Source organism: Electrophorus electricus, chromosome 26 (genome assembly GCF_013358815.1).
Source record: "Electrophorus electricus isolate fEleEle1 chromosome 26, fEleEle1.pri, whole genome shotgun sequence".
NCBI lineage: Eukaryota > Metazoa > Chordata > Actinopteri > Gymnotiformes > Gymnotidae > Electrophorus > Electrophorus electricus.
In genome coordinates, this window is record NC_049560.1 from 1,130,958 (window position 1) to 1,155,660 (window position 24,703).

At 37.3% G+C, this 24,703-nt stretch overlaps 3 protein-coding genes across 3 annotated transcripts; 2 read left to right on the forward strand and 1 right to left on the reverse strand.

The window, feature by feature from the left end:
• The first annotated feature begins 7,836 nt into the window (after positions 1 to 7,836).
• On the forward strand, positions 7,837 to 10,511 carry pole4 (polymerase (DNA-directed), epsilon 4, accessory subunit). Its single transcript, XM_027005415.2, has 4 exons — positions 7,837 to 8,184; positions 8,574 to 8,658; positions 8,751 to 8,792; positions 10,255 to 10,511. The coding sequence occupies exons 1-4, from the start codon at positions 7,942 to 7,944 to the stop codon at positions 10,266 to 10,268; spliced, it is 384 nt and encodes a 127-aa protein (XP_026861216.1). The 5' UTR covers positions 7,837 to 7,941; the 3' UTR covers positions 10,269 to 10,511.
• Positions 10,512 to 12,543: 2,032 nt separating this feature from the next.
• Positions 12,544 to 14,637, forward strand: ccl44 (chemokine (C-C motif) ligand 44). Its single transcript, XM_027005538.2, has 4 exons — positions 12,544 to 12,648; positions 13,261 to 13,387; positions 13,685 to 13,832; positions 14,272 to 14,637. Exons 1-4 carry the CDS (start codon positions 12,588 to 12,590, stop codon positions 14,278 to 14,280), a joined length of 345 nt encoding a protein of 114 aa, XP_026861339.2. The 5' UTR covers positions 12,544 to 12,587; the 3' UTR covers positions 14,281 to 14,637.
• Positions 14,638 to 16,377: 1,740 nt separating this feature from the next.
• Positions 16,378 to 22,649, reverse strand: slc1a6 (solute carrier family 1 member 6). The gene is made up of 11 exons (XM_027005490.2): positions 22,568 to 22,649; positions 22,152 to 22,299; positions 20,464 to 20,724; positions 20,183 to 20,320; positions 19,746 to 19,953; positions 19,595 to 19,637; positions 19,166 to 19,479; positions 18,532 to 18,765; positions 18,108 to 18,302; positions 17,743 to 17,877; positions 16,378 to 17,414 (listed from the first exon to the last, which is right to left on the reverse strand). The coding sequence occupies exons 3-11, from the start codon at positions 20,678 to 20,680 to the stop codon at positions 17,216 to 17,218; spliced, it is 1,683 nt and encodes a 560-aa protein (XP_026861291.2). The 5' UTR covers positions 20,681 to 20,724; positions 22,152 to 22,299; positions 22,568 to 22,649; the 3' UTR covers positions 16,378 to 17,215.
• Positions 22,650 to 24,703: the final 2,054 nt, after the last annotated feature.

The window sequence follows — 24,703 nt, forward strand, 5'->3', positions numbered from 1 at the left end:
GCGACGACTCCTCCAAGAGGTCACAAAAGACCCCATAACAACATCCAAAGAACTGCAGGCCTCACTTGGGGGAAGAGGTAATTTAAGTGATTTTGAACATGGAACGGTTTCTGGTGCTAGACAGGCTATTCTGAACTACTGATCTACTGGGATTTTTACACACAACCATCTCAGAGAAGGGTCTGAAAATGATTAAATCTCCATACTTCTCTGGGTGAAAATACCTTGTTCATGCCAGAGGTCAGAAGACAATGGCCAGACTGATTTGAGCCAATAGAAAGGCAACAGTTATGCATATAACCACTCATTACAACTGAGATATGACTCAGGTCAACTAAGAGCAGGCAACTGAGGCTATTCTTCCCATTTGCTCAAAGTTGGACAACAGAAAATTTGTTGCCTGGTCTGATGAGTCTTGATTTCTACAACCACATTCAGATGGTAGTCTCAGACAGTGGTGTAAACAACATGAAAGCATGGCTCTAGCCTACTTTGTATTAATGGTTCAGGCTGGTGATGGTGGTGTAATGGTGTGGGAGAAATTTTCCTGGAACGCTGGACTTCTTAAAACCCACTGAACATTGTTTAACCACCACAGCTTACCTGAGTATGTTGCAGACCATGTCCATTCCTTTATGACCACAGTGTAACCATATTTTATGGCTACTTCCAGCAGGATAATATGCCATATTACAAAACTCAAACCATCTCAATCTGTATTTTGAACATGACAATGACAATAATATAAAATAGTACAACATTAGGAAAATAAAGCAAATGAATCAAGCAATCTTGAGAACCTGACTTGCAAGTGAACATTTTGTATGAAAGCACTTTTGCTGACAATTTACACTCATTTGTGCTTGTCTGTGCATGAAAGGAATGACAAGAGACTAATACCAGTATTGCAAAAGGTCTGTGTTTGATAAACTGCCAGTCTCAAAAAACTTGAAAAATACAAGCCCAAGCTGGCCTAACACACACAAAATAGTAAGTGTTCAGAGAAGTTATATCACTTGTGAATAAATGGTTTTAATAGGAAGCACCATATTTTAAGGGCCTATAAAAAGGTATGCTAACCAACTGATTAATTGATTATACTGTTTTTGTGATGGGACTTCAGAACATACCTGTTTCTCTTTGTTACATACTCAGTTCTGTAAGCAACTGATTTATTGATATCTTCAAAATGTATGGAAAAGTGTAGAACTGTTTGAAAGAGTGGCCTCAATTCGTCTGTATTTATCACAAAGAGGTGATATATCTAGAGACAAGTTGTATGATCTTACATTAATGTTGTGCAATCTGTGGAAGACTTTAAATACTATTAGTGTTAACAGAGCTGATATAAATACATTCAAAACTATTGTCCCAAAGATCGCTGGCCATCTGTACAACAGATTTTAATTCCCATGCATTTTTGCTCGCCTCTTCAGTCCAAGTGACTAATCAGCATGTTTGGAGTTCTTACAGATCTTACATTTGCAACTAAATAATTAAAATAATCTTACAGTTCTCCAGAACTCAGTTCTAAAATATGGAAACCTCCCAGAAGTCATAAAAACTAAATATTATGTGGCATTTTCACTTTTATCTATTGTAAAATTAAGGGATTAAGGACTAAGATTAGGGACTACATTACACTCGTTCCATCTTTTTACTGATGTTTGAACAGAATTCAAGTTCTGTTACATAATCAAAAGCAGTACAAGACAATGCTGAATATATGTAGGATTAATATTGCATGTTCTAACCACATTTATGCTTCTGACTACTTCAGTATTCAGTTGATTTTACCACAATGCCCATTCTGTTCTTGAAACGTTACTCCTTCAACTTTTGAGCATAGAAAACAAAATTAGGATTTTTTTTCACTTTATCACTGTTTATTTAGGAACTCTTACTACTTTTTTTTTTTTCTCTCCTTTTTTCCTCAGTTTGGACAGGGCACAAGCATCCATTTCAATACGAGTTATACTGTGTATGACTATGGATGTGACAAATAAACCACACTTGAAACTACTTTTCTTTAAAGGGCTTTGACTACACTTTCTTTCATTTCATAATTATTTTAATTCACTAAGTGATAAATAATTTAACTTTATTTATTAATTATTTTCATCTGAAAATACACAAAGTATCCAACACTGTCAATTTATAGTTTTTAAACATTTTTTCTTTATATTAATATACTTTTTTTTTTCTTAGTTTATACCATTTTTATCCTGGATTATTTCGCCAAGCTCTCTGAGTGTCTTTGTGTGCATGCAATAATTCTAAAATATAAACTAACAATAATTATCAACTTGTTTATTAATAGTACTAACACAAACCTCACCTTTTGTTTATGTGTTTTAAAAGCAGCTACATTTTATGGGCTTTTTTTACATGGGAAACTTGTTATAATACATGGTTTATATTCTCTGTAAAAATCTGCAGGATGTTACAGAGAAAAATCCAACTGAATGTGTGATATAGCTTCAGACCTGATTGAGCCAAAGCAGATGGATGACCAGATTTGCCCACTGAATTACACTTTTGCAAATGCCATTCCAGAACTCTGACATAAGCTTCAATAGAAACCGTGAATGGAAGGAAGCCATGCTCTGTGGGATCTGGTTACAAGATACATGTAGAAATAGTCTCAGGTTGCACTTATGGATGTTTTTCCCCTTTACTAAGTTATGAGAGTAGAAATGGTGAGTCTATATTTTCAGTGAAAGGGTGTTAAGTATTATTGTATTTTATCACAGAATCATTCATTTTCTAATGACAGAACAATAAAATTGATTTTAACCAAGACTCTTGTTTATAATAATTGAGAGCTTCGTGTATTCTGTAAGGTGTCTTATGCAGTCAGTTTAAAGTTTCTAGTACTTAGGACCCTTGCTTTGCAATTTTGTGTTTTACTACTAAGCCTCTTTGAAAGGTTTGTAAATTACCTAATCATATGACTCCTAAATGCTGGAGACTCATAAAAACTGGTGCAACCACTAAAAGAGAGCTATAGCGAGAACAACCTTCATACTTTCTGGAAGGAACCAAGAGAAGGAATTGTTGTCATACACTATGGTATAAGTAGGGAAAGCAAGTCTTACTCTATATACACACTGAATATTCAATAAACAAACACAAAAACACTAGTGTAAAAGTCTAAAATGTAGCAGTAACCCAGAAAAAAAGGAAAATTAAAGATGTTTATCATTTTAATTTGAATATGCCATATTACACAGCAAAAGCAAACAAAAGGGTGTACAAAAAGCAGAATCCAGAATCAAAGTCAATGTAATAGTCAAGAGCCAAAAACCATAAGGTCAGAGTAGGTTGAAGCACAATGGGCAAAAGGTTCAATGAAAAATCCAGACCATGAGTACCAGTAAACAGAAGGCTCAGTACACAAAAGAGCTGGCAATACTTCCCAAAGAGGAAGTGAGTCTTTAAACAGAGGGTCATTAGTCAGAGATGAAGCAGGAGTGTGGTTAGTATGACCGCAATTAGTACTCTGGTAAGGGCGTCCTCTAGTGGCCGGTCATGGGTCGTGCAGGAGTATTACTGACAAAGCACATTGTATTAAGTGTAAAAATATTTATGTTAAGTAATATAATAAAAGAATTATTACTTATGATCCCTCCTAGGGTTCACATCCAAGAACTTCAGTTACACTTTGCTTGCACAGCTGATGAAGAACCAACTACTATATATACAGGCCTATTTCTAAAAATGATCTGCAATATAAAATATCCCACTTTGTACCAAAATGTAAAAATTAAATACATTTTCAAAAAAAAAAAATAGAATAGAAAATTGTTTTTATGCCAACATTTAAGAATATTGTAGTTTATCTGGCATCATTTACACATCAAGTGACATTAGAGAATAGATTACTCATCAAAACCTGAAAATGTAAATTTGAAGGAAATTCTAAAATTACTGCTAAAATATATCAAGCACCACAGGCAATTGTTAATCAAATTTGATGTAAAAGCAAATGTATAAAAATGAAAAACATTAGCCATCTGACAAATTAGCTGATGCCACAAAAAAAGGTGTTCACTAATTTAAACTGAAGGGCAGACCTGGTGTTTAACCCTTTGTGTCCTTTATGTCTTATAAGCCCATGAATCTGATACACTAAGCAGTATTATATCTGTAATTATCCTGGACTGTTCCACCACTAAGCTACATTCATGTTAATTGGCAGAAATTTCATTACCTAAATCAAGGTACATATCTCTTCAAAATGCACTTTAGAGACAGAAACATAATAAGCGTCAGAGCCACACAACTCTGAGTTCTTAATGACAAAGAAATGACTTTGTATGTATTGAGGTTTTGGTTTGTAGATGTTTTATAATTTGTCACTGATTAGCTGAATGAAAGTTATATTTCTATTCACAATAGCAGAATATCACTTTACACTTTTCTGCATATTTTTAGAAAGATACATATTTGATTAATGAATCTAAAAGCATCATCATAAGACACTAATTAGTCATCCCTTTCTGCATGAGTACATAAAGACTCAGAAGATGCCTATTTGTTTACTGATTATTCATTTTTATACATTTTCCACATGTACATATATAAACCTCAAAAATATACAGTGGTGTAAAACTTTTTTGACCCCTTCCTGATATCTTTTTTTTTTTGCATGTTTGTCACACTTAAATGTTTCAGATCATCAAACAAATTTAAATATTAGACAAAGATAACACATGTAAACACAAAATGCAGTTTTAAATGAAGGTTTTTATTATCAAGGAAATAAAAAAATCAAACCTACATGGCCCTGTGTGAAAAATGATTGCCCCCTAAATCTAATAACTGGTTGGGCTGCCCTTAGCAGCAACAACTGCAATCAAGTGTTTGCGATAAGTGGCGAAGGGTCTTTTACCGCTGCGGAGGAATTTTGGTCCACTCGTCTTTGCAGAATTGTTGAATTGGAGGGTTCTCAAGAATGAACCACCTTTTTAAGGTCATGCCACAGCATCTCAGTCGGATTCAGGTCAGGACTTTGACTAGGCCTCTCAAGTCTTCATTTAAAAAACTGCATTTTGTGTTTATTTGTGTTATCTTTGTCTAATATTTACATTTGTTTGATGATCTGAAACATTTAAGTGTGACAAACATGCAAAAAAAAAAAAAAGATATCAGGAAGGGGGCAAACACTTTTTCACACCACTGTACCAGAATGATGATTTAAGTGTATGTACATGTTCGCAGCCTCATAATTTTTACCTTGTCATATTTGTACATGTAATTTTGGATCAGTTATATACAATGCCATATTTCCTGTGAATAGAAGTGAATCCTTCACATCTATTTAACTTACAACACAGCACAGACAGTTGATGAGTCCTGCATGCTGGTCCCAGTGCTTCCTAGTTTGCGAGTCCTCAGGATAAAGTGCAGAGTATCTGAACACCTCCACTGACCTCCTCTTCTGAATGTCATGCAGCAAAATGCAATACATCCCTACGAGTGGACTGTGCAAATCTGCACAAAAGGCGCTGACTTCCCTTCCTCTTCTTCCGCACACAGGCTCTGGGAGGGTGCCATCAGGTGGCCAGTTACTCTTTCTCACTCCCTCTCTTCCCAAATCTAGCGGCACAGTCCGACATCTACAATTATGCGCACTTCCCGGGTGCACGTCTTCCCTGGAGTGTCGCGTCCACCCAAACGGTAACGATGAGTTTTTTTATCTTATGCTTCAGTCTGCTGTCCGCTATAGTGATGACAGCTTCATCATCACAAAGACACACACATTTGGATGCAAGAGTCTTTCCATACAATACATTTCTGAGGCAAATAAAATTTTCTTATCCAAGCGCACTTTTTAAATAATCTTGACTGCGTCACTTACTGGAAAGAAAGAGAAGGGGAGTCTGATATTAGCAGAGGGGACTAGTGAGTCATCCACATGAAAGAAACATTTGAGAAGGAAAAACAGGTTAGAAAAGTTATTTTAAAATGGATTGGGGAGAGGATAGCAAGGACAATTTCACTGGAATGTTTTAGGCTTTAATATAAAATTCAACAAAACTATGCACCTAAGAGACATTTCAGTCAGAGACACATACTCAAAGTTATTGTTGAGGCATGTGTCTGTCTGCCAAACAGATTTAAGTATGAAAACTTATTTATATTCATTAAGGAGGTTTTGCTTCAGCGAATACATCATTGCTGGTCATTTGCAGTCACTATTAAACTGTACTGATGACAATTTAAACTTTGTGGTTATATGGCTGAATGTAGAGCCTCCATATCAGAACAGGCATGATGGGGCACAAAATTCTAGTAGATCCAACTATGGTTTTTTTGGCCTTTTTATTTTTTAAATATCCTCTACAGTCATGTTTCCCAGTCCTGTCCCTGGAGTATTCCTGCACTGCACACTACACCATTTTCCTGTTCTGATACACCAATTTCAGTTTCAAAAAACGTTTATTAATCAATATGTGGAGGAAAATGCTGTGTACAAACATGCGTAACTGTAAATCTACCCACTTGCCTCAAATCACACAAGTAGGTTTATGACACCTCCTTTGGCTTCAGGTGGCTTATTTCTGGAAGTTCAAGGGAACATGATGGGATTATCCATCATAAGACTTTCCACATGCTTAAGTTCCTGTTTAGAGACAACTGTTTGAGATCACAAGAAGAGTACTAAATATAGTGTCCAGTTGTACCTGGTTTTAAAACTCATGGCAATAAAACTGAGAAAAACATGCCCCATCCTCAAACTTCACTTATGTCCAGAGGTGTCATTCCATTCACTTATTTAACAAAAAGTACCTTACTGCTTTTCTTATGAAATGATTTGCAATAACTGTAATACACTTTGAAAACTGATGTAATCAACTTTACAATTTTACTTTTTTTTTTTTTTTTACATTTTATTTTACTGAAATTATGTAGGGCATGTTAAATAATGCACTATTTAGGATTTGGCAGGGTGCGGCAACTGAGAGGACACTTAGAAAAACAATACCAACAATAATGTGCCAATATGGACTTCAATATGGATTTATTAAAAATTCATGCAGAAGAATCTTTTCAGATTTGATCTGGTGACAGCCCCGGGCCACCACTCACTTGGCAGTGGAATTTTTCAGCCTTCGAGTAACCCATGCCCTGCACATTTGCAACATTGCACTAGTGATAGCTCCAGTTTTAGCTGGCAGTCAACCCCTACTATAAACCTCTGAGAAACACTATATATGAAAACAATTTTGCACAGTGCTAATTAAGCTATTTAAATATATTAATAATTATGTTTATTGTAATGATGCACGTAAACTAGTTCAATCAAGTAGAGTATATTTTGTTCTTATAAATGTAGTAAAAATGCGTGTCTACGTCAAAGCTCTTCAAAAACACGAAGTTTGTTTAGAGAGCGTTAGTTTGCGGCGAAATACCGTAATATCGCTCATATAGGTAGATTTGAAATTACAGCGCGGATGAATTGACCATGAATCGCTAAAGCGTGTGGGGCTCAGATAAACAAAGTTGTCTGGAACGGCGGTAATATCCATGCGTAGGTTAAGCTTTTATGAGTTTGAGTGCGACACTCTAAACTACTTCAAACCCTATTAAAACTAAACTTTGGTAAATAAATACTACTAAATTAAACAAACTAAATGAGTATACACTTACCCAAAGTAGGCTTTGCCTACGATACCACTGCTTTCGGGTTTTAAATCTTTTACTAGCCCGAACCCCAAGTGGGGCATTTCTCCGAGGTAACCTATAAACCATACATTACAGCATGACGATGGTTAACTGTGTCTCTCCTCGCTCTGTTTACACTGAGATTTGGCGGGAGCACATTGGCGTTCATTCGATACAGGAACTAGTTGCGAGCTGACGACTTGTCAGTTTTTGTTATCGTATGCTTGGTTGGTGTGGCTTCCTCGGACGAACACTTCCACCAGTGCGACAATGGCAGCAGCCGTTGCCGTGACCGCAGCGTCTACAGAATCTGAACTGGACCGAAGTGGAACTGAAGAGGAGCCACGGGGCAATGACACTGAGGAGGATGGTCCGCAACAAACCGGGCCCGCTAGCGTCCCTCACAGTCGGCTTTCCAAATTACCTCTGTCTCGTATCAAAGCTTTGATGAAAGCTGATCCGGATGTGAGCTTGGCAAGTCAGGAGTCTGTATTTATAATAGCCAAAGCAACGGTGAGTGAACAGGTTCGTTAAATTGTTAGCTAATGCTACACCAGGTTATAGTTATGTGACTAGGTTAGCTAGCTTAGCTAACCTAGGTGAGTTGTTGAGGTTGGCTTATCAGTCAGATAGCTAAGTAGTCTCCGAATCGTCAAATACTTAGACATCTCGTTGCTTGGTTACACATGTAGGTTAGCTATCATTTTAAATTCGAGCCAAACATCGTTCCGAAACTGTTAGCAAACTTGCTAGACTTTTGTAAGATACACTTCGCTGACTGGAGCGATGTAATACGAGCTAGCTAGCGGTTAGCTGTAACTGAACAGTGCCAAGATGACCTTTGTGATCCTTCAGCGTTTGATACGAGGAGATGTTGATTTACTTTTAATTTGGCCTTAAAGGAGTTATTTGTGGAAATGATAGCCAAGGACGCCCTTGGTTATGCACAGCAAGGGAAAAGGAAAACGTTACAGAGGAAAGATCTAGGTGAGTTGGAAATGTTAACTAGCTAGTTGCTTTTTAAGGAACCGTTGTTCCTTAACAGGGTCACTAGTGATATGTGCGTCTCCTTTTCACAGACAATGCTATTGAGGCTATTGACGAGTTTGCATTTCTTGAGGGTAAGTCCCTTTGTTTTGTCCCCAGTTACCAAAAGAGATGAGTCTCTTTATTTAAAAAATAGGTTCATTTTGGTTTAGTGGATTGTGTTTTTTGTTTGCTTGAGATTTGTATTATTTTTCTGTTAATGATTACAGCTATAGTTACAGTCAAAACAATTTTTAGACATTGACGACTGGAGTAAACCAGAACCTGCCTATTTAGCTATTTTGTTTTGTCATTTGTTGGACTAAGCAAACCAAAATATTCAGATAAAATAATGTGTATTACAAAGATGTTTTCAGTAAGATACAGTATATACACATTACCTTATATAATCATATCAACATGTTTTTTATGCTTGTCAAATATGTTGTACATTTATGTGCTCTAATGGTGCACTCAGAGACACAGTGTCATTGTTTTAAATATGTCATTGCTTTAGATATTACCATTCAGCTACATGAAAATCAATACCCATTAGGTTAACTTACATGGAAATTTTATTTGGCTTGACTGCATAATCCATTAAGTAACTAATTTATCAATTAATGTCAGTAAATTAAGGGTGTTAAAAGTTCGTGTGAAACAGTGTACCATATAAATAGTCCTCTTGGTCTCTTCTAAGAGTCCCATATGTAGGTTTTGTTTAAAGCACTTCAGGGTTTTTTTTTAGTGTTCATAGATCAGTTGCACTTTTAAGATCACTGTTTAAAAAACAAGAATATGCAGCTTTGCAATCTTTTATGTTATGTCTCAGTCTAAGAATGGGAGTCTAACACACACAAAATTTAAACATAATGTGATAATAATATGGAGAATAACAAGTGTATATTCAAAGTGTTGGAATAAACATACAAACATACAGGCAATCGGTGTAACAATGTCAGGATCCCCAAGGCCTACAAAACACTAGAAAAGAACAAGACAGCTATCTATACTCCGTCAAAAGAAAAACCACAGCCTACACTCACTCCCACCACTAAAAACTACACAACACATTCCACCAAAAAACTGGCAGCTCCTCTTCACAACACCGTGATCCATCACCGCTGTACTTACATATATTATCCACACCTATAAAGATATTTACAACAGACTAGATGTGTGGGTGGGTATATATAATCACAGCCAACTATTACAGGGAAAACCATTAACTCAAGAGCCAGAGACAGAATACAAGGTCATATACTGAGTTCCAAGTTACTCAAAGGCAAAACAAGCACACAGACTGGGTTTAAGGGTGGAAGGGAAATCACCCACAAGACCTGGCACCAACCTGTAAAACAGCAAAAAACAACCCATTTTTATCATTAAAAATCATGAAGGGAGCTCAAAGCTCCACTGTTCTGTGATTCAGAAAGGAAGTGACTGTTCCACTTTTCCTGCTTTTGTGGGGTTTTTTGCTGTTTATTTTGGCTGGCAATTTGATCATTCTTGTTGTGGCATTTTTGTGTTTGTTTACAACTTTTTTTTTACCCTCAGGTACCTTGGACTAACTGGCAACTGCTGGCTTCAAATGGGGACTAATTCGTTTCTTGGGGAAAAGATGACTGTTTTTACGTCTCTGTGGCTGGAGAAGCCAGTGTACAAAATGGCATTTTTTGCTCATTTTTGTATTGTGAACATGTACAGCTTGAAATATATTGACAAAGCGATATGGCAGGTTTGTGTGAAGTGCCGATTTTACTTGTGAATACTATTAATTTCTGGAAATGTTTAATTAAATTCTAATTTCTGTATTAGTGTGGTGTTTTTCTGTTCAGGCTCTACACTGAAGAAGAAGGGTATGGGCAAGGTTAGTCTGTCTAGTCTACTTTTTGTCAAATGTTAGATGTTAAGAACACACCTCTGCAGTGCTGAAATTGTTTTAAGACAGTGATTCAGAAATAGTCTGCACAAGTAGACTGAATTGATACCTCAGTGCCTTGGCATACATTTGGCATTTCCTCAGTTTTCATCCAAATATCTGCGGTTTTGTCTTTAGCCCAAAAGACTTCATTTAGCATGTCATATCCAACTTGTTTTACTGTTTCTGTAAATTACTGGATTGGAGAGAACTGAGCAGTGTTCCCATGATCAAAACTGCATAACACAGGCCTTTAGCTAAAGTTAAAACTAACCTTGTTCTGTGTGTCAAAGAGCCTCTAAATGAATTTTCTTGAATGTACCTACAATGTAGAAGACTTTTATAGTCCAGGAGAAATAGTTCATCTCACTCAGACAAAACGTTTGCTCAAATAATGTGAATACAAGATTACATTTACCTGACACGTTTATCCAAAGCAAATTACAATTATGACTAAATTACAATTATAACTTGAGGGTTAAGGGTCTTGCTCAGGGGCTCAACAGTGGCAGCTTGGTAGTGGTGGGGCTTGAACTAGCAACCTTCCGATTACAAGTCAAGTACCTTAACCACTATATTACCACAATGAGCAGCAGAATGTCTGTAGTTTTCCTCCAGTTGCTTTATTTAAAAGTTACTTATAGTCAATAGATGCTAATATCCTACATCTAAAGCAGAATGAATACAAAACACTTCATCTGTTCACTGAAACTTGGCATGGATTTTCTTTGGTTTTGTAATGACCTAATGACAAATCAGTGTTTCAGCACATTTGTATTCTAAGTAATTACTAGTCTAGCATGAAGCTGTAGAACTTCATTCCAGGTAACTGGTAGTGTTTTCTTTTAAAATCGGTTGGCATACCTTTGTCTGCATGCTGTTCAGTGATCCCCTAATCTCCAAAAAGGTATGCAGGAAATGTGCCTGGCTCATGGAAACAAAATCATGGGAAAGGTATGTTTTTGCAGCTGAAAAACTCTAGCTTGAATTCTTACAAACCACTTGCTACTAGCTGTCCCTATACATAGAACTTTTCAATCTATTGACCTTAGGTATGCGCAAAATCCCACTTGTATTATAACATCCTCCAATAAAGCAATTGACTCCTCAGAATGTGTACATAAGAGTCCAAAGTAATTCATTCAGCCATCTGTACAGTCTCATTGTCTTACATATTCATGCTTTTTCACATTCAAGATATTTTTCTGGGAGTTCATCCTGTCTGTACTGACATAGTATAAGATTACAATTATACAACTCAAACAGTTCTTATGCTACTGTTGGCTTTGTAAGTTAATATCACTGTTAAAATTAAGTTTGTGACTGATGGACTGTATTGATTTTAATGTATGGGTTATTTTATATTAAATTATGTAATTAGTTCTTAGAGGGTATGCTTGTGATGTATGTAATTTCAGAACAAATGTAATATTAGGACTACCTTGTTTTTGACTGATGAGCTTTGATCGAGGTATGTTCGCTCCTACCAGGCTTCCACGTACTGTATGCTGGATCAAAGAACATTCCATGTTTAATGATTTCCATTAGAGATCCAGGATCTACACCACAGAATTTAGTATCGAGAACAGTCACTATACCAAGTTCTCTGCCCAGCAGTAAGTGGGGCAGCTATCACGCAATGCTATTAAAACCAATTGACATAAACAAAGCACAGATCCAGCTGTACCGATTGATAACATTTCTTACATGTGCCATGTAAGAGTCTGTGTCTGCACAGAGTGTGAAAGCACAGGAGTTTTCAGCGAGAGAGGCTCACGAGCGAGAGCAGAAAGGAGGACGTAAATGAGGGGAGCATGTGGGTGTGTGAGCAAGTGAGTGAGAGCAGGCGAGAGAATGAGAACAGGCAGAGAGCGAGGGAGGGAGGGAGGGAGGGAGGGAGGCTGGAGTAATATAAAAGACGGAGGGCAGCAGCCAACGCGGTGGATTCACTCCAGGTGGAAGCTCGACCATGTCGCTGCAGGCCATATCTGTGCTGTCGGTCACTGTCATCCTCCTTGGGTCCCTGGAAGGTAAGAGTGAAAAGGCACTGCTCTGTAGTTTCGTGTTGGTGTGATATCAAAGAGAGGCAGTGAGGAGCAGATCATGGTGGGAAAAAATGAGAGCATGTTTTCTATTTGGTGTGATAAGATTTTGATGCAAGACAATGCATGCTGATGACCAAGAGGCTGCGTTGTGTTACTAATGGCAGTTATATTAGAATGTAAGTAATATCATTAGATGAGTTTGTCTCTGTTTATTGTCTTGTCACATCCAATAATAACTGCAACATCTGCAGGACAGGTCATGTTATAATCTTTATTCATCTGCAAGGAAAAATGTATCAGGAATATGCAATTGGCACAGAAACTTATCTATATCAGCCATGTCATGTGTTTTACTCAAGCAAAACATGTGGATGTAGATGTACTGTGTAATGCATCCTTTACTGTGCCTCCCCATTACATCACTGGGATACCTAATTTCCTATTCGGATTTCATCGCTGTCAAACATTAAAAATATGCCTTCAGTGACATTACTATGATGTCAGTCCAACATTGCTAAACATCAAACCACATTCCTTTTATGAGACTGGTGTTTGGCTGAGTCCTGGGAAACGGGGTCCTCTGTGTGTCCCTGGCAGGAAAGGGGGTGATGCAACGGGATGTGCAGTGCTGCATGCAGTACTCGCAGGGCAAGGTCCGCACAAAAGACGTCCTCGAGTTTGAGATGCAGACAGAGGGGCCCGACTGCAGCATACGAGCCATCATGCAAGTATTCAGAGCATTTTGGAGTAATCACATACATGGAAACTATGTCTTATTCAGTTTCCCCAAGATTGCCATCTTTACTGGTCATATTTCTTTATAATTGAGTGATGTAAATGCAGCACAAGAATGCACTTAGCCTGAAGGGACGAAGTTCCCTCCATTAGGCCAGGTTGTCTGGTGTTGATGTGAACCATTCAGAGGTAGTCATTGGTTGTTGGTGGAAAAACAAAAAAGTTGCGCTGAAGGTAACATCCCCCTACTTGTTATCCTCTTCTGGCTTGGTGTGCCCCATGGCAGATTGTACACTAAGAAGGCGGTGAAGTGTGCAGACCCCAGGGACAGGAAAGTGAAGAGGTTACTACGAAAACTGATCCAGAGGCAGAGAGCCAAAGCCCACAGGACCATGTGGCTCCAGCCGCATGGGAACCTGCCTGTCATGTCTGAGGTAATCCTATTCAGTCACTCATTGTCCACATAAAAATTAGTGTGCCACACATTTCAAATATTAGTAAATGAGGTTCTATGAGGAACTGTTGTCTCTGTTGAGGGACCTTGAACCAAGCTGATTATATATAAAGAATACAGTACTTTTAGGAACTTGTCACCATTGGGCCTATGAGGAAAATGATTACCCCCATGCCCTGTGAGTACACCAGCTCTGTCAATGCGCTCTTCCAAAGGGTCCAGCAGAGACCAAAATTGATCCATGAGACACCATCTGCTAAGGTTGTGGTTCTGGAGTATAGCATTTTCTTTAGGCTCTTTTAACACACAATTAAGACCTTTAAGGATAAGCAGTATCTGTAATTGCTGTCGTTGTAATTTCTTTCAGTGCTGATATAAGGTGATCTAATTGTGTGGTGTTATTGTTTTTTCCCTGTTAGATCCAGTAAACAATGAGGGAAAGGAGTTGACTGATTTCTCCAGCCCTTTAAACTTTGTCACTGTCCTATTGAAAGTTTGTAGATCCATAACTTTCATTACCAAACAGTATGCTATCCCAGCAAGATTGTGATATTTAGATGTCTTCTAAACTGACTGTTAATCTATATGCCAAAGTATTCTCCTTTTTAACTCTGTACTTCAAGCTTGTTAATTATCTATATACATTATCTATATCTTAAAAGAAATACAAGCTGTTATATAGAGTTAAAGTGATATGACTGTTCTTGGCTCAAACTTAGTGCAATTACTAATTCTCTTATGTATGGTGATGCAATCAATTTTTATATATAAAGAAATATGTGACATTTGTGCATATGTGTATTCTTTTCGCTGGAAATATGTCTTGCTGTAGGAAAAAGTGAAGTGTGGATTTTAATGTTCTAGTCAAGTGTTACTGATTTCACTTTTTTCTACAGTTTTTGATCTTTCCAAGCCCACTGTTAGACAGTGATGTCTACCAGATCACTTTTTCCAAATACGTTTAATTGTACATCCAAAGCAGTAAACTGAGTACACAGATTATTCCTCATTAAATTTCATAAAATGCAAGATGCAGAGCATTGAGACTAAAGTTAGCTCACTGACTCTGCAAAAATTAGTGCATCTGATGGCCAATGATGGAAAAGATTTGCATTGTATATATTTTTCTGATAATTAAATAATGTTTGATGCATTAAATTATCTGATTTACAAGTTAAATTCTTGCTCCAAATTATGCATAAAAATGTTAATAATAAGAATTGATACTAATAAAATAATTCAGTAATAAGATGTACTTAATATTTGGGTGAATTATCTTATTTATACTGAATTGAGATGATAGTGTACATCCAACAAACTAAGTTGTAGGATGTGGAACAGGACTTGGAAAGCCTTCACTTGAAGTTATGACAATTCCAGGTTAGACTTGCATAAAAAAAAGAGAAAAAAAAAGTCCCAATTAGCAATGCACAAGTGTCATGCCAATAAAGCATGCTTGTTTCTTCACAAAATACAGCCATAACAATAGAAAAAAAGCTGCTTTATGCAGGTTTATTTAACTAACACTTTCCCTATGATTTTGCTAAGTCAGGTGGAACCTAGGAGTCAGTAACATTACATTAAATTCTTCACACTGGAAAAGCACTCCCATGTCTGAAAGTAATAATTATGCAGATTTATATCTTAGCTAATATACAAGTACCTTTAACTGAAGAATTCAGGAAGGAATGTTTTCAAAAAAAGCAGAATGCTTTTTTTCAAACAGAAGGATTCAACATATGAAATGTCATTGATGTCATTTACATTCTTCCATAACACAAACAAATTATAGCTAACCAGGCACACACGTAACCAAAACCAGCCCTTTCCAAGTGCACAACACTGCATATGCTGCAAACATAATGTAGTGTAATGGAATGCCTACCTAAGCTGCCTTTAAATGGTTGACATTTTGGAAAGAGAAATGTAGTTTAAAAATAAATAAATAAATAGATAGATAGATAAATAAATAATGACATTTTATTATCACAATGTCTTTGAATACTGATAAAAAGATTAAATGTTTGGATAGACTAAAGTAAAATCCAAAGAAATAAATGTAAAATCTCATGATCCAAAGTGTAGCTTTTCTGAGTTAAAGACAACAGATAGCATGGACTCAAGTAATTTCTAACTCTTAACTCATAATTTCTACTCTCTTCTGAATAACAAAAATTAAGCAGATTTTTTTACTTACATTTACTAATATTTGACAAAATCAACTTGCAAACACATTTCTAGTTCTACTGCCACAATTCACAGAAAATTATATACATTTCAGCTATGTAACCTATGAAGGTAATATTACATGACATAAGCCTTTAATTATAACTGCATGTCAATAAGTAAGAGATATATTGTAATGGGATTAATCATAATCTCGATCAAAGGAATAAAATAAATAAATAAATAAATAAATAAGGTAAATGCAACATTAAATATCACAATATCCAAGAACAAATGACCTGTGTAAGCCTTCAGATCTTGATATGAGGAAATATTGATTTTCTTTTAATTTGGCCTTAGTTATTTGTGGAAATGATAGCCAAGGGTACAGGAAAACCTTACAGAGGAAAGATCTAGGTGAGTTGGAATGTTATGTTAACTAGCTGTAACTAGCATTGTAATTGGATTAATCATAATCTACATTAATAATAATCATAATGAATAAAATAAATAAGGTAAATGCAACATAAAATGTTACAATATCCAAGAACAAATGACAATAAGAGTAAGTGGGAAAAGAAATGTGTTGACAGCATAAATGACAGTGAATGATGATGAGTCATTTGAAGTAAGATTATCAACTTTTTATGTCACTTGTTATAACATGTTTGATGGTACAATAACATATACAGTTATTACAACTGAATATTTTTCTTTCCTCATTTTCAATGTAGAGTTGTCTTTAAGGTTCTTCTTGGATCTTTTTAAATTTCCTTTTTGAATTTGAGCACTGCAAATACTGGAATACTTATTATAATACCTTTTAGATATTTAACTGTTAGTGTAAATAATGTATAGTAAATAGCGTAAATAATAGAACAAAGTAAATTATGTAGACATGTCACAGTGTAGTATGTAATGGTCCTTGGGTAGAGGAAAAAAAAGTACGATACCGGACACCCAGATGGGGACTGCCCTTAGGTCTTCATTTTGAGTGTAAAGTGTAGTGTAGAATTAGATTGATTGTGGAATAAGAATGAAGCTTACTAATAATGTAGTAAACTTCATTCTTAACTTTTTTTCACACTGATATGGCTTTTAGTACCCTCTGTTTGAACATTCTCTTTACCAGCATTTCTAAATTTCCATCACTGGCAGTGGCTTTAGCTATAATTCCGTGTGCATGTGCAAGGGTTATTACATTGTGGTTTCACTGTTGCGGTGCTCAAGGGAGTCATTCTCCTGGCAGATGAGCTGGTAGGGCTCTTCATTCTCCTCAATCACAGAGTTGCTGATCTCGGTATCCTGGTTTTGCAGTTCCTGTCGTGACAGATGTTCCACAATGCCAGCTCCTATAGAGTCTCCCAGCACATTGGTTGTGGTTCTGAGGCGATCCCTGCATGCACATATATAAATATACCATATAACATAAAACACTCCTCAAAGAAAAAAACAAGTTTCTACCTAGATATCTCTGATTTAAACTTGATATTTGGATATATAAAGAGGATGCGTCAAGCATTGTGTTCTGTTATAGTTTTTAAAAAGTATGGCTAAATATAGAACTATGGCCAAAACATCCAGTGTAATGGCAGTTCTATTGACATGAAAACAAATTCTGTATTCTCTCAGATTATGTGCCTGCATTATGTATCAATAACCTTTTAGAAGTGGGCGCTCTGTTGGGGCTGCATGTTTCAATGTGACATTTAGTTAAGACTTACAGGAACCAATCCACAGCAATGATGAGCGTTATGTCCTCGGTGGGCAGTCCCACCGATGTCAATACAATCACCATGGTTACCAGACCAGCCTGAGGGATGCCTGCTGCTCCAATGCTGGCGGCGGTTGCCGTGATACTGAAAGAGGACATTTTAATAAGGAGGAAATACAACAGGGAGTTGTATTGGGTAAGAGTCTGAGTACTGATATGGAATTCAAAATATGAAATGAAGAAGATTAGCATTAAACTAAATGTCATCAAAACATCCTAAAGTTTGGGGCAAGTTTCCCAAAAGGACTATAACACAAAGACCATTGGAAAGTTGTTGAGAGGACCAAAGTGAGTAAATATAGCATTAATTCATACCTGATGGTAAGAATCTGCCCAAAGTTGAGGTCCATATCATTGACTTGGGCTATGAAAATGGCTGCGACTGCCTCATAGAGAGCTGTACCATCCATGTTTATCGTGGCACCCACAGGCAATACGAAGCGTGTCACCCGCTTGTCCACGTGGTTATTCTCCTCTAAGCAGCGGAAGGTAATTGGAAGGGTGGCTGAACTACAAGAATGAAAATAAGTCCGATTATTTAAAAACCCAGTATGTGAATGCAGAATGTTACTTTTTTACACATTATTTCATGACATTTCTCTGTAGCAATTTTGCACTCCAAAACTATAAAGAAAAATATATATTAAACAACAGATAGAAGACATTACTGAACAATACTCAGCTTTTCCTTTGATTTTGTTGAATCCACATTGCATGTTTTTATGACTGCTGTGATTACCTAGATGATGTCCCTAAGGCTGTGATCAGAGCCTGGAGCAGGCCACCAATGAAGCTATAGGGGTTCCTCTGTGTCACCAGGAAGAGGAGCAGAGGCAGGATGAAGAGGCTATGAATGAGCAGGCCGATGACGACAGACATCGTGTACATGCCCAACTGCCCTCCGACCTGCACCAGGTCTTTCATCTCGACAATCTTCCCAGCAATCAGAAAGAGGATCCCCACTGGAGCATACCTAAGGGACAGGTTCTCTAGATGACATAGCAGCTCAGTTTGTGTTTGTGTGTCTGACTGAATTCTGTGCATTCATTCAAACCAAGTAAATAGTAAGGAACATTTCTGTCAAGTATAACTCATCATGACGTAACTTGCCTGGCTACTCCTCGGGACAGAATCACAAACGTTTAGCCTTAAAACTTTTATACAGTGTTTCTTGGGTCTAAAGTATTGTGAAATGCAGTGTTTTCCCTGCACTAACACACCTAATCCATCATATTAAGGACTTTATTAATAGCGAATTAATGGGGTCAGATCTGCAGGAACAGGGAAAGTGTAAACTACAAACTCTGGTTTGAACTGATTGAACTGGGACTGGTAAAACACCAGAACACAGCAGAGAATAACCAGACACTCACCAAATAATGATTGCTACCAGGCGCATTATGGCTTCATTGAGGCAATCGAAGAACTCCCGCAGAGCCTGGCCATGCTGCTTCATGTTGCCAATCACCAAGCCAAAACACATGGAGAACACTACCAGACCCAGAGCATTGACCCCACTGGAGGAGCCAGACACTGGAACTGTCTCTTCCAGTGTCTCCTGGATGGTCTGCAAGACTGCACTCAAGTTCCCCGCCTGGATTGACTCAGAGGCATTGATTGCATCACTTCCATTGATGATAATGGTAATGTTCTTGGTGAAAACTGTTTTCTTGTATACAGTTTTATACTACAAGGTATAAATAAGAAGGAAATAAGAAACAAGAGGCAATCATTAGTGTATGTTTCATTTTCTTTTACTTTCTGTTAGTAAAGGAAAATGGTAAACTAATATGTTTCCAAACCTGTTTAAAGCAGGCCTCTACTAAATTTGGTGGAAACATATTTCTGCAAGGAGAGTTAAAACATGTTTGTATTATATTGCATTATATATAAAATATTCTTTGTATTAAACAATAAACCAAATTTACACAGCTTTGCATGCACGCTTCTAACCTGATAAGATCCAAAAAGGCATCTGCAGCTTGCACTGACTCAATACGACCACTAGAGGTCACTGGACTGTCTCTGATGCCTCTTCCAGGCCTTACGATGATTACTATGACTATACCGATGAACACAGCAATAAAAGTGGTCACCATGTAGTAAATAATGGCCCGCACTCCCATCTTTCCAGAGGCTTTACTATCCAAAGATGAAATACCTAGTAAAAATTAAAGAAATAAAGGGCAAACAACCCACAACCTTATTATAAACACATGGACAACAAGTATGCAAAAGCTGGTCTCTTAAATATAGACCGGATGAAATTAATAGCTTCTGTTGACAGTGACTACACATCAAGGTCAAACAAGCCTAAATGTGTCTGAAACCAGGTTCCAGTGTCACATTGAGAAACCAGACCAGTGTGCTCGTAGGTGTTCCTCACGTACCCGTAACCAGACTGGATACGATGAGTGGCAGGACCAACATCTGCAGCATCCTCATTAGGAGTTCCCCAGGAAATGAGAAATACTTTATTTCCCTCACAGACAAACTGTGATGTCGCAGAGCAAATCCCAGCACAATTCCTGAGCAAGATTTCAAGGCACAAAGCATGCAAATTAAACTTGATCAAGCTGCCACTCTTCTGTTTTTCTTTCTAACCTTGATGAAAACTTTGGTGTGACCCTGTTACCAAAGTAAATTTTGGCAAATTGTAAATGTAATTTACCTACTGCGACCGCTGCCACAGTGCAGAGCACAAAGGTGTTGCGGAGCAGGAAGGCCTTGGCGCTGCGTGGCGTTACAGAACACATTTGGTCCTTGGCTCCAGACGCTCGCATCTGCATGGCTCTGTGCAGCCACTGGGTGTCCTTCTCAGTGCAATGGGGCTTCTCAGACTCCTCGTTCAGGAAGAGGTTGTTGCTGTTTGGGGGCTTCTCATTCATAATCAGCTCCAAGACTTGGTCCAGCAGGCAAGTTTCATGTGAAACTAACCGAAGAAAGCTAGGATATAGACTTTTTGTTTGTGACTTTAAAGATAAAATTTTAAAATATAATTATAGTAAATGATGAACGCATGAATAGTATATCACAAAATAGGTTGAGAGGGGGCTATTTTGGGAAGAAGAAAGAAACTGTATATAGAAATTATATATACAGTCCATCACAAAAGCAATGTCAAAATCTCAAGCCTGATTAAGGTTTTAAGAAGTGGATAAATAGTACAAATTTAGCCAAACTGGGTAAATAGGCCAAAAATGCAGGCTCTTTTTGCATTATAACTTTTAAATTAGCACAGCTCAAATACATTGACAGAATTTAATTGCCAATTCAAGAAAATGTAAACAACCTGATCACACTGATGGTAGTCCCACTGTATTTTGTTCATCTAAAATTGGATAGATTATAGTAAGTTCTAAAGCCTGAGGAAAGAATAAATATTTCAAAATAGCAAAAAAATAAATAAAATTTTAATTTCTGAAAACAACAAAACTAACTTATTATAGAAGACTACAAATGAATCTTAAGTATAATCACTTTTTTAGTTTAGATGAAAATGCCAGCATTTGTACATTATTATTATTATTATTATTATTATTATTATTATTATTATTATTATTATTATTATTATAACAGGATTCAAATGTAATATCTAAGATTCCTTTAAGTATACAGCATAAACTTTTCCTTCCAGTGAGTTCCCAGTGTACTTACGACTCATGATTTTAAGACGTTGCTGTCAGTCTGGGAGGGATAACACTGTGCTTCAAAAAGGTGCGCAAGTCTGGTCTGACCGTCAACACTTTGTTCAACTCAGGCGCCGATAACATAAAGCAATCTGTCATCTCCGCTCTCCTGAACTTCAGGAGGATCGTTCTGCCTCTCTTGGACCACACGCTCGACATCATTCTGAGCAGGGGTTACCCTTTTGCACTCATCGAGAACCAAGAGCTCATCTCTAGCCTTAACTTATAACCAGCAACGTAGCTGGTCTCGGATCAGAACTTTGAACCAATAACCTTGGCAATCAACAAGCAAAACGGTTTGAAACGTCAGATGACTCCCCGTCTGAAGTCTAAATCTTGCCCCAAACCCGCCACCTTTTATGGTGTGTTCTCTCATTTTAACTCCAGCATAGAAAGAATACCATTCTTACCTATTGCCATTCTGTTGGTTCAACTCTTTTTATTATCTTTTTACTAAATCAATCTAATCAAACTAGACTTGCTTTGCCAAAGGTGAAGAAACTGACCGAATCAGTACGCCTAATTTCAGCTAACAATTACGGCAGTTAGTGCGATGCTCTAACTGTGGGATGAACCAGAATGTCATACAGACCTTATGCCGATGTTTTTAGAGTGTTTTAGAGTGTTTTAATGAAAGTGTAACAAATAAAAAGTGTAACGTAATACTTACCTTATTGATACTGCTATACGCTCTGATGATTTATTTACCTCCTGCGTCGTCAAAGATAACCGAAATGGCCCGACGTGCTTCACCAAGTATTAGTAAAACGACTTCGCCAGTATACGACTGTTTAGAGCGGTTGTGATTATTGCGAAGCCTGAGGGGGAAATCGATAGAACAGAAAAACGCTTAGAAAGCGAACAGAGGTTTGCGTGAGGAGGTGCGGTTAAGGATTAAGGATTCTCCACGCGAGAAGAAAAGCCACCTGCTGCCCGTTTGAAAAGAAAAACAACATAATTGAACAATCCTGTTAGTAGTAGTAGTAGTAGTAGGCGTTCATTTGCGGCACGGGGGGCAAATGACTTGCTGCTGGTGGGTTTTTATAGATCTATACATTTAATTACAGGAACTATTCAAATTCTAACCTTCTCCTGGTTGCATTGCCAACAAGGCGAAGCAATCTTGGTGATTTGTAAGAATAGTTAGAATATTTTCGGGGAAAACCAGTTGTTGCACTTGTGTGTTGAATAAATGCAGAGAGAGAAAAACATACGACTTCTCGCACACCTTCAATTACCATGACAACGTGCCATACTGCACTCCTCGAGGTCCATCTCCAGTAGCTCAGGGGGTACGTGTATTAATGACCCCGTAGCCCCGTCTACCCACTCAGCCACCTACACATTGTCTTAGGCCTGTTACATGAGCTTCATCACAGAATGTATTTTTAAAAAAATGTAAAAAATAAATAAATAAATAATTTTGAAAAAAAAAAAACTTCCCTAAGGGCTGCAAAAACCTTGACAGATTATGACCGATATGTTGCATTAGATGTAACAACAACTCATTGGCTATTTCAGCTTTTACTTTTGACATCAGTCAAATGTTCATGAGTTAAAGTGCAAGAATTCAGAACTGTAAAACAACGAGAATTGGTTAAATCGTATTAGAGCCAGAATTGAATTATATGCAGACTAATTCCAGTGACTCAGTCTCCCAGTTTTAGGCTGCTCCATTTCTATTGTCACGGTACGACCCCTCCTCCCAAGTGTCTCCCCATGTGTGTGTGTGTGTGTGTGTGTGTGTGTGTGTGTGTGTGTGTGTGTGTGTGTGTGTGTGTGTGTGTGTGTGTGTGTGTGTGTGTGTGTGTGTGTTCGTTCGTCCGTGTGGCCACGCGCCCCGTGTGTCACAACTGTTTGTAATTGCTTGTCATTTACGTATGTATATATACCCCTATGGTTCTGCGGTCTGTTGTCGGTGTTTGATGTTACGCTAGCTTCATTGCTGCGTCGTATTTGGTTTCTGTGGGAATAAACGTGTGCGTTTGTTTAACGTAACTCGTCCCCGCATCTTGCTTAGCCTCCTTACGTTACTTCTATAATATGGTTTACGGCATTCTTCGTCCGTTGCATGGGAATATTTGTGATGGGTTCATTGTAGAATAATGAGGTCCTGCCAAAGATCAGCAGAGCGTTCGGCGTTGGCAGTGAGAGAGGTTTTTTTACCATCTGAACTGTGATATAATACACTAATCACAGTTCTCAGTAACCAACACAGAATCTTTGCAGTATTACATTCTCTGAAGTTTGCTGAAGCTGTTTATAATCTGGCTATGTAAGGCGTTGCTGTTCCAAGGTGTACTTCAAGATAGCTGTTGATGGGTCCCAATAAAGTGCTTGTGTTTAGATAATGCTTCGATGTTGCTTTGAAGCCTGTTTTTTTTCCTCCCAAAAACCTATAGAAATCTTTCTTGCTTTAGTACAGTGACTAAATTAAATTCTATTATCCCTTTAGACTGAGGGCAATATTGGCTGTTTTCATCTTTTTCAGTGCTCCTTTCATTAAGGAACATAAGACATGCTGCTATCAAACACTGATTGACATATGTTAATAAAAAACAAACAGCAAAAAAAAAAAAAAAAAAAAAAAAAAAAAAAAAAAAAACCATGGTCACACCAAGTATGAAATTTGCTGGAAAGTTTGTGCAAGGTCATGAGAGGATGAAAAAAAGAACTAAAAAGAGGCATAGTCTACATGTTCATGTTATTGTTAGTAAAAATATAGCTATGTTTTTTATCTAAAATAAATTATCTGTGTTTCTGAACGCATTTTTTGCCAGCTACTGCAAAGGGGTTGGAACAGACTGACTGAGTTAGACCAAGAAAGACGCCAGACTGTGGCCATATCTCATCACTGAAGGCATATTCAAACATGGTTTTAAGACTGCTACTATCGTGTAGCTTTTAATGGCACCATCACTTTTTCAGTTGGTAAAATAGACTGAGGTGACATGATGAGAAAATTGGGGAAAATCTGCATCTACAACCATAGTTTGTTGTGCATAGCAGCAATGGGCATGGCTGAACATTTAGTAGAGGATGTGAAAATCCCAATAGTAACGTGATTATTACGTGTAAAGTAACTTAACATTTTACCATTCAAGTTCAGTTTCACTTTATTAAGTTCAAAATTTCACTTTAGGTAATTTGGTAGTCAGCATTGTTTGTTGTACATTTGACCAAATAAAACCCCAGACTATATACTGTTAGGTTTCTTTATCT

Coding starts and splice junctions, on each gene's coding strand:
- slc1a6 (XM_027005490.2), bottom strand. CDS start 20,680: ATGAATGAGAAGCCCCCAAACAGCAACAACCTCTTCCTGAACGAGGAG. Junction 20,321..20,463: donor TGTGGCAGCGGTCGCAGTAG/GTAAATTACATT, acceptor AATCTTGCTCAG/GAATTGTGCTGGGATTTGCT. Junction 19,638..19,745: donor GCCTTTTTGGATCTTATCAG/GTTAGAAGCGTG, acceptor CTCTCCTTGCAG/AAATATGTTTCCACCAAATT.
- pole4 (XM_027005415.2), top strand. CDS start 7,942: ATGGCAGCAGCCGTTGCCGTGACCGCAGCGTCTACAGAATCTGAACTG. Junction 8,185..8,573: donor TTATAATAGCCAAAGCAACG/GTGAGTGAACAG, acceptor TTGGCCTTAAAG/GAGTTATTTGTGGAAATGAT. Junction 8,659..8,750: donor GTTACAGAGGAAAGATCTAG/GTGAGTTGGAAA, acceptor TCCTTTTCACAG/ACAATGCTATTGAGGCTATT.
- ccl44 (XM_027005538.2), top strand. CDS start 12,588: ATGTCGCTGCAGGCCATATCTGTGCTGTCGGTCACTGTCATCCTCCTT. Junction 12,649..13,260: donor CCTCCTTGGGTCCCTGGAAG/GTAAGAGTGAAA, acceptor TGTCCCTGGCAG/GAAAGGGGGTGATGCAACGG. Junction 13,388..13,684: donor TGCAGCATACGAGCCATCAT/GCAAGTATTCAG, acceptor GCCCCATGGCAG/ATTGTACACTAAGAAGGCGG.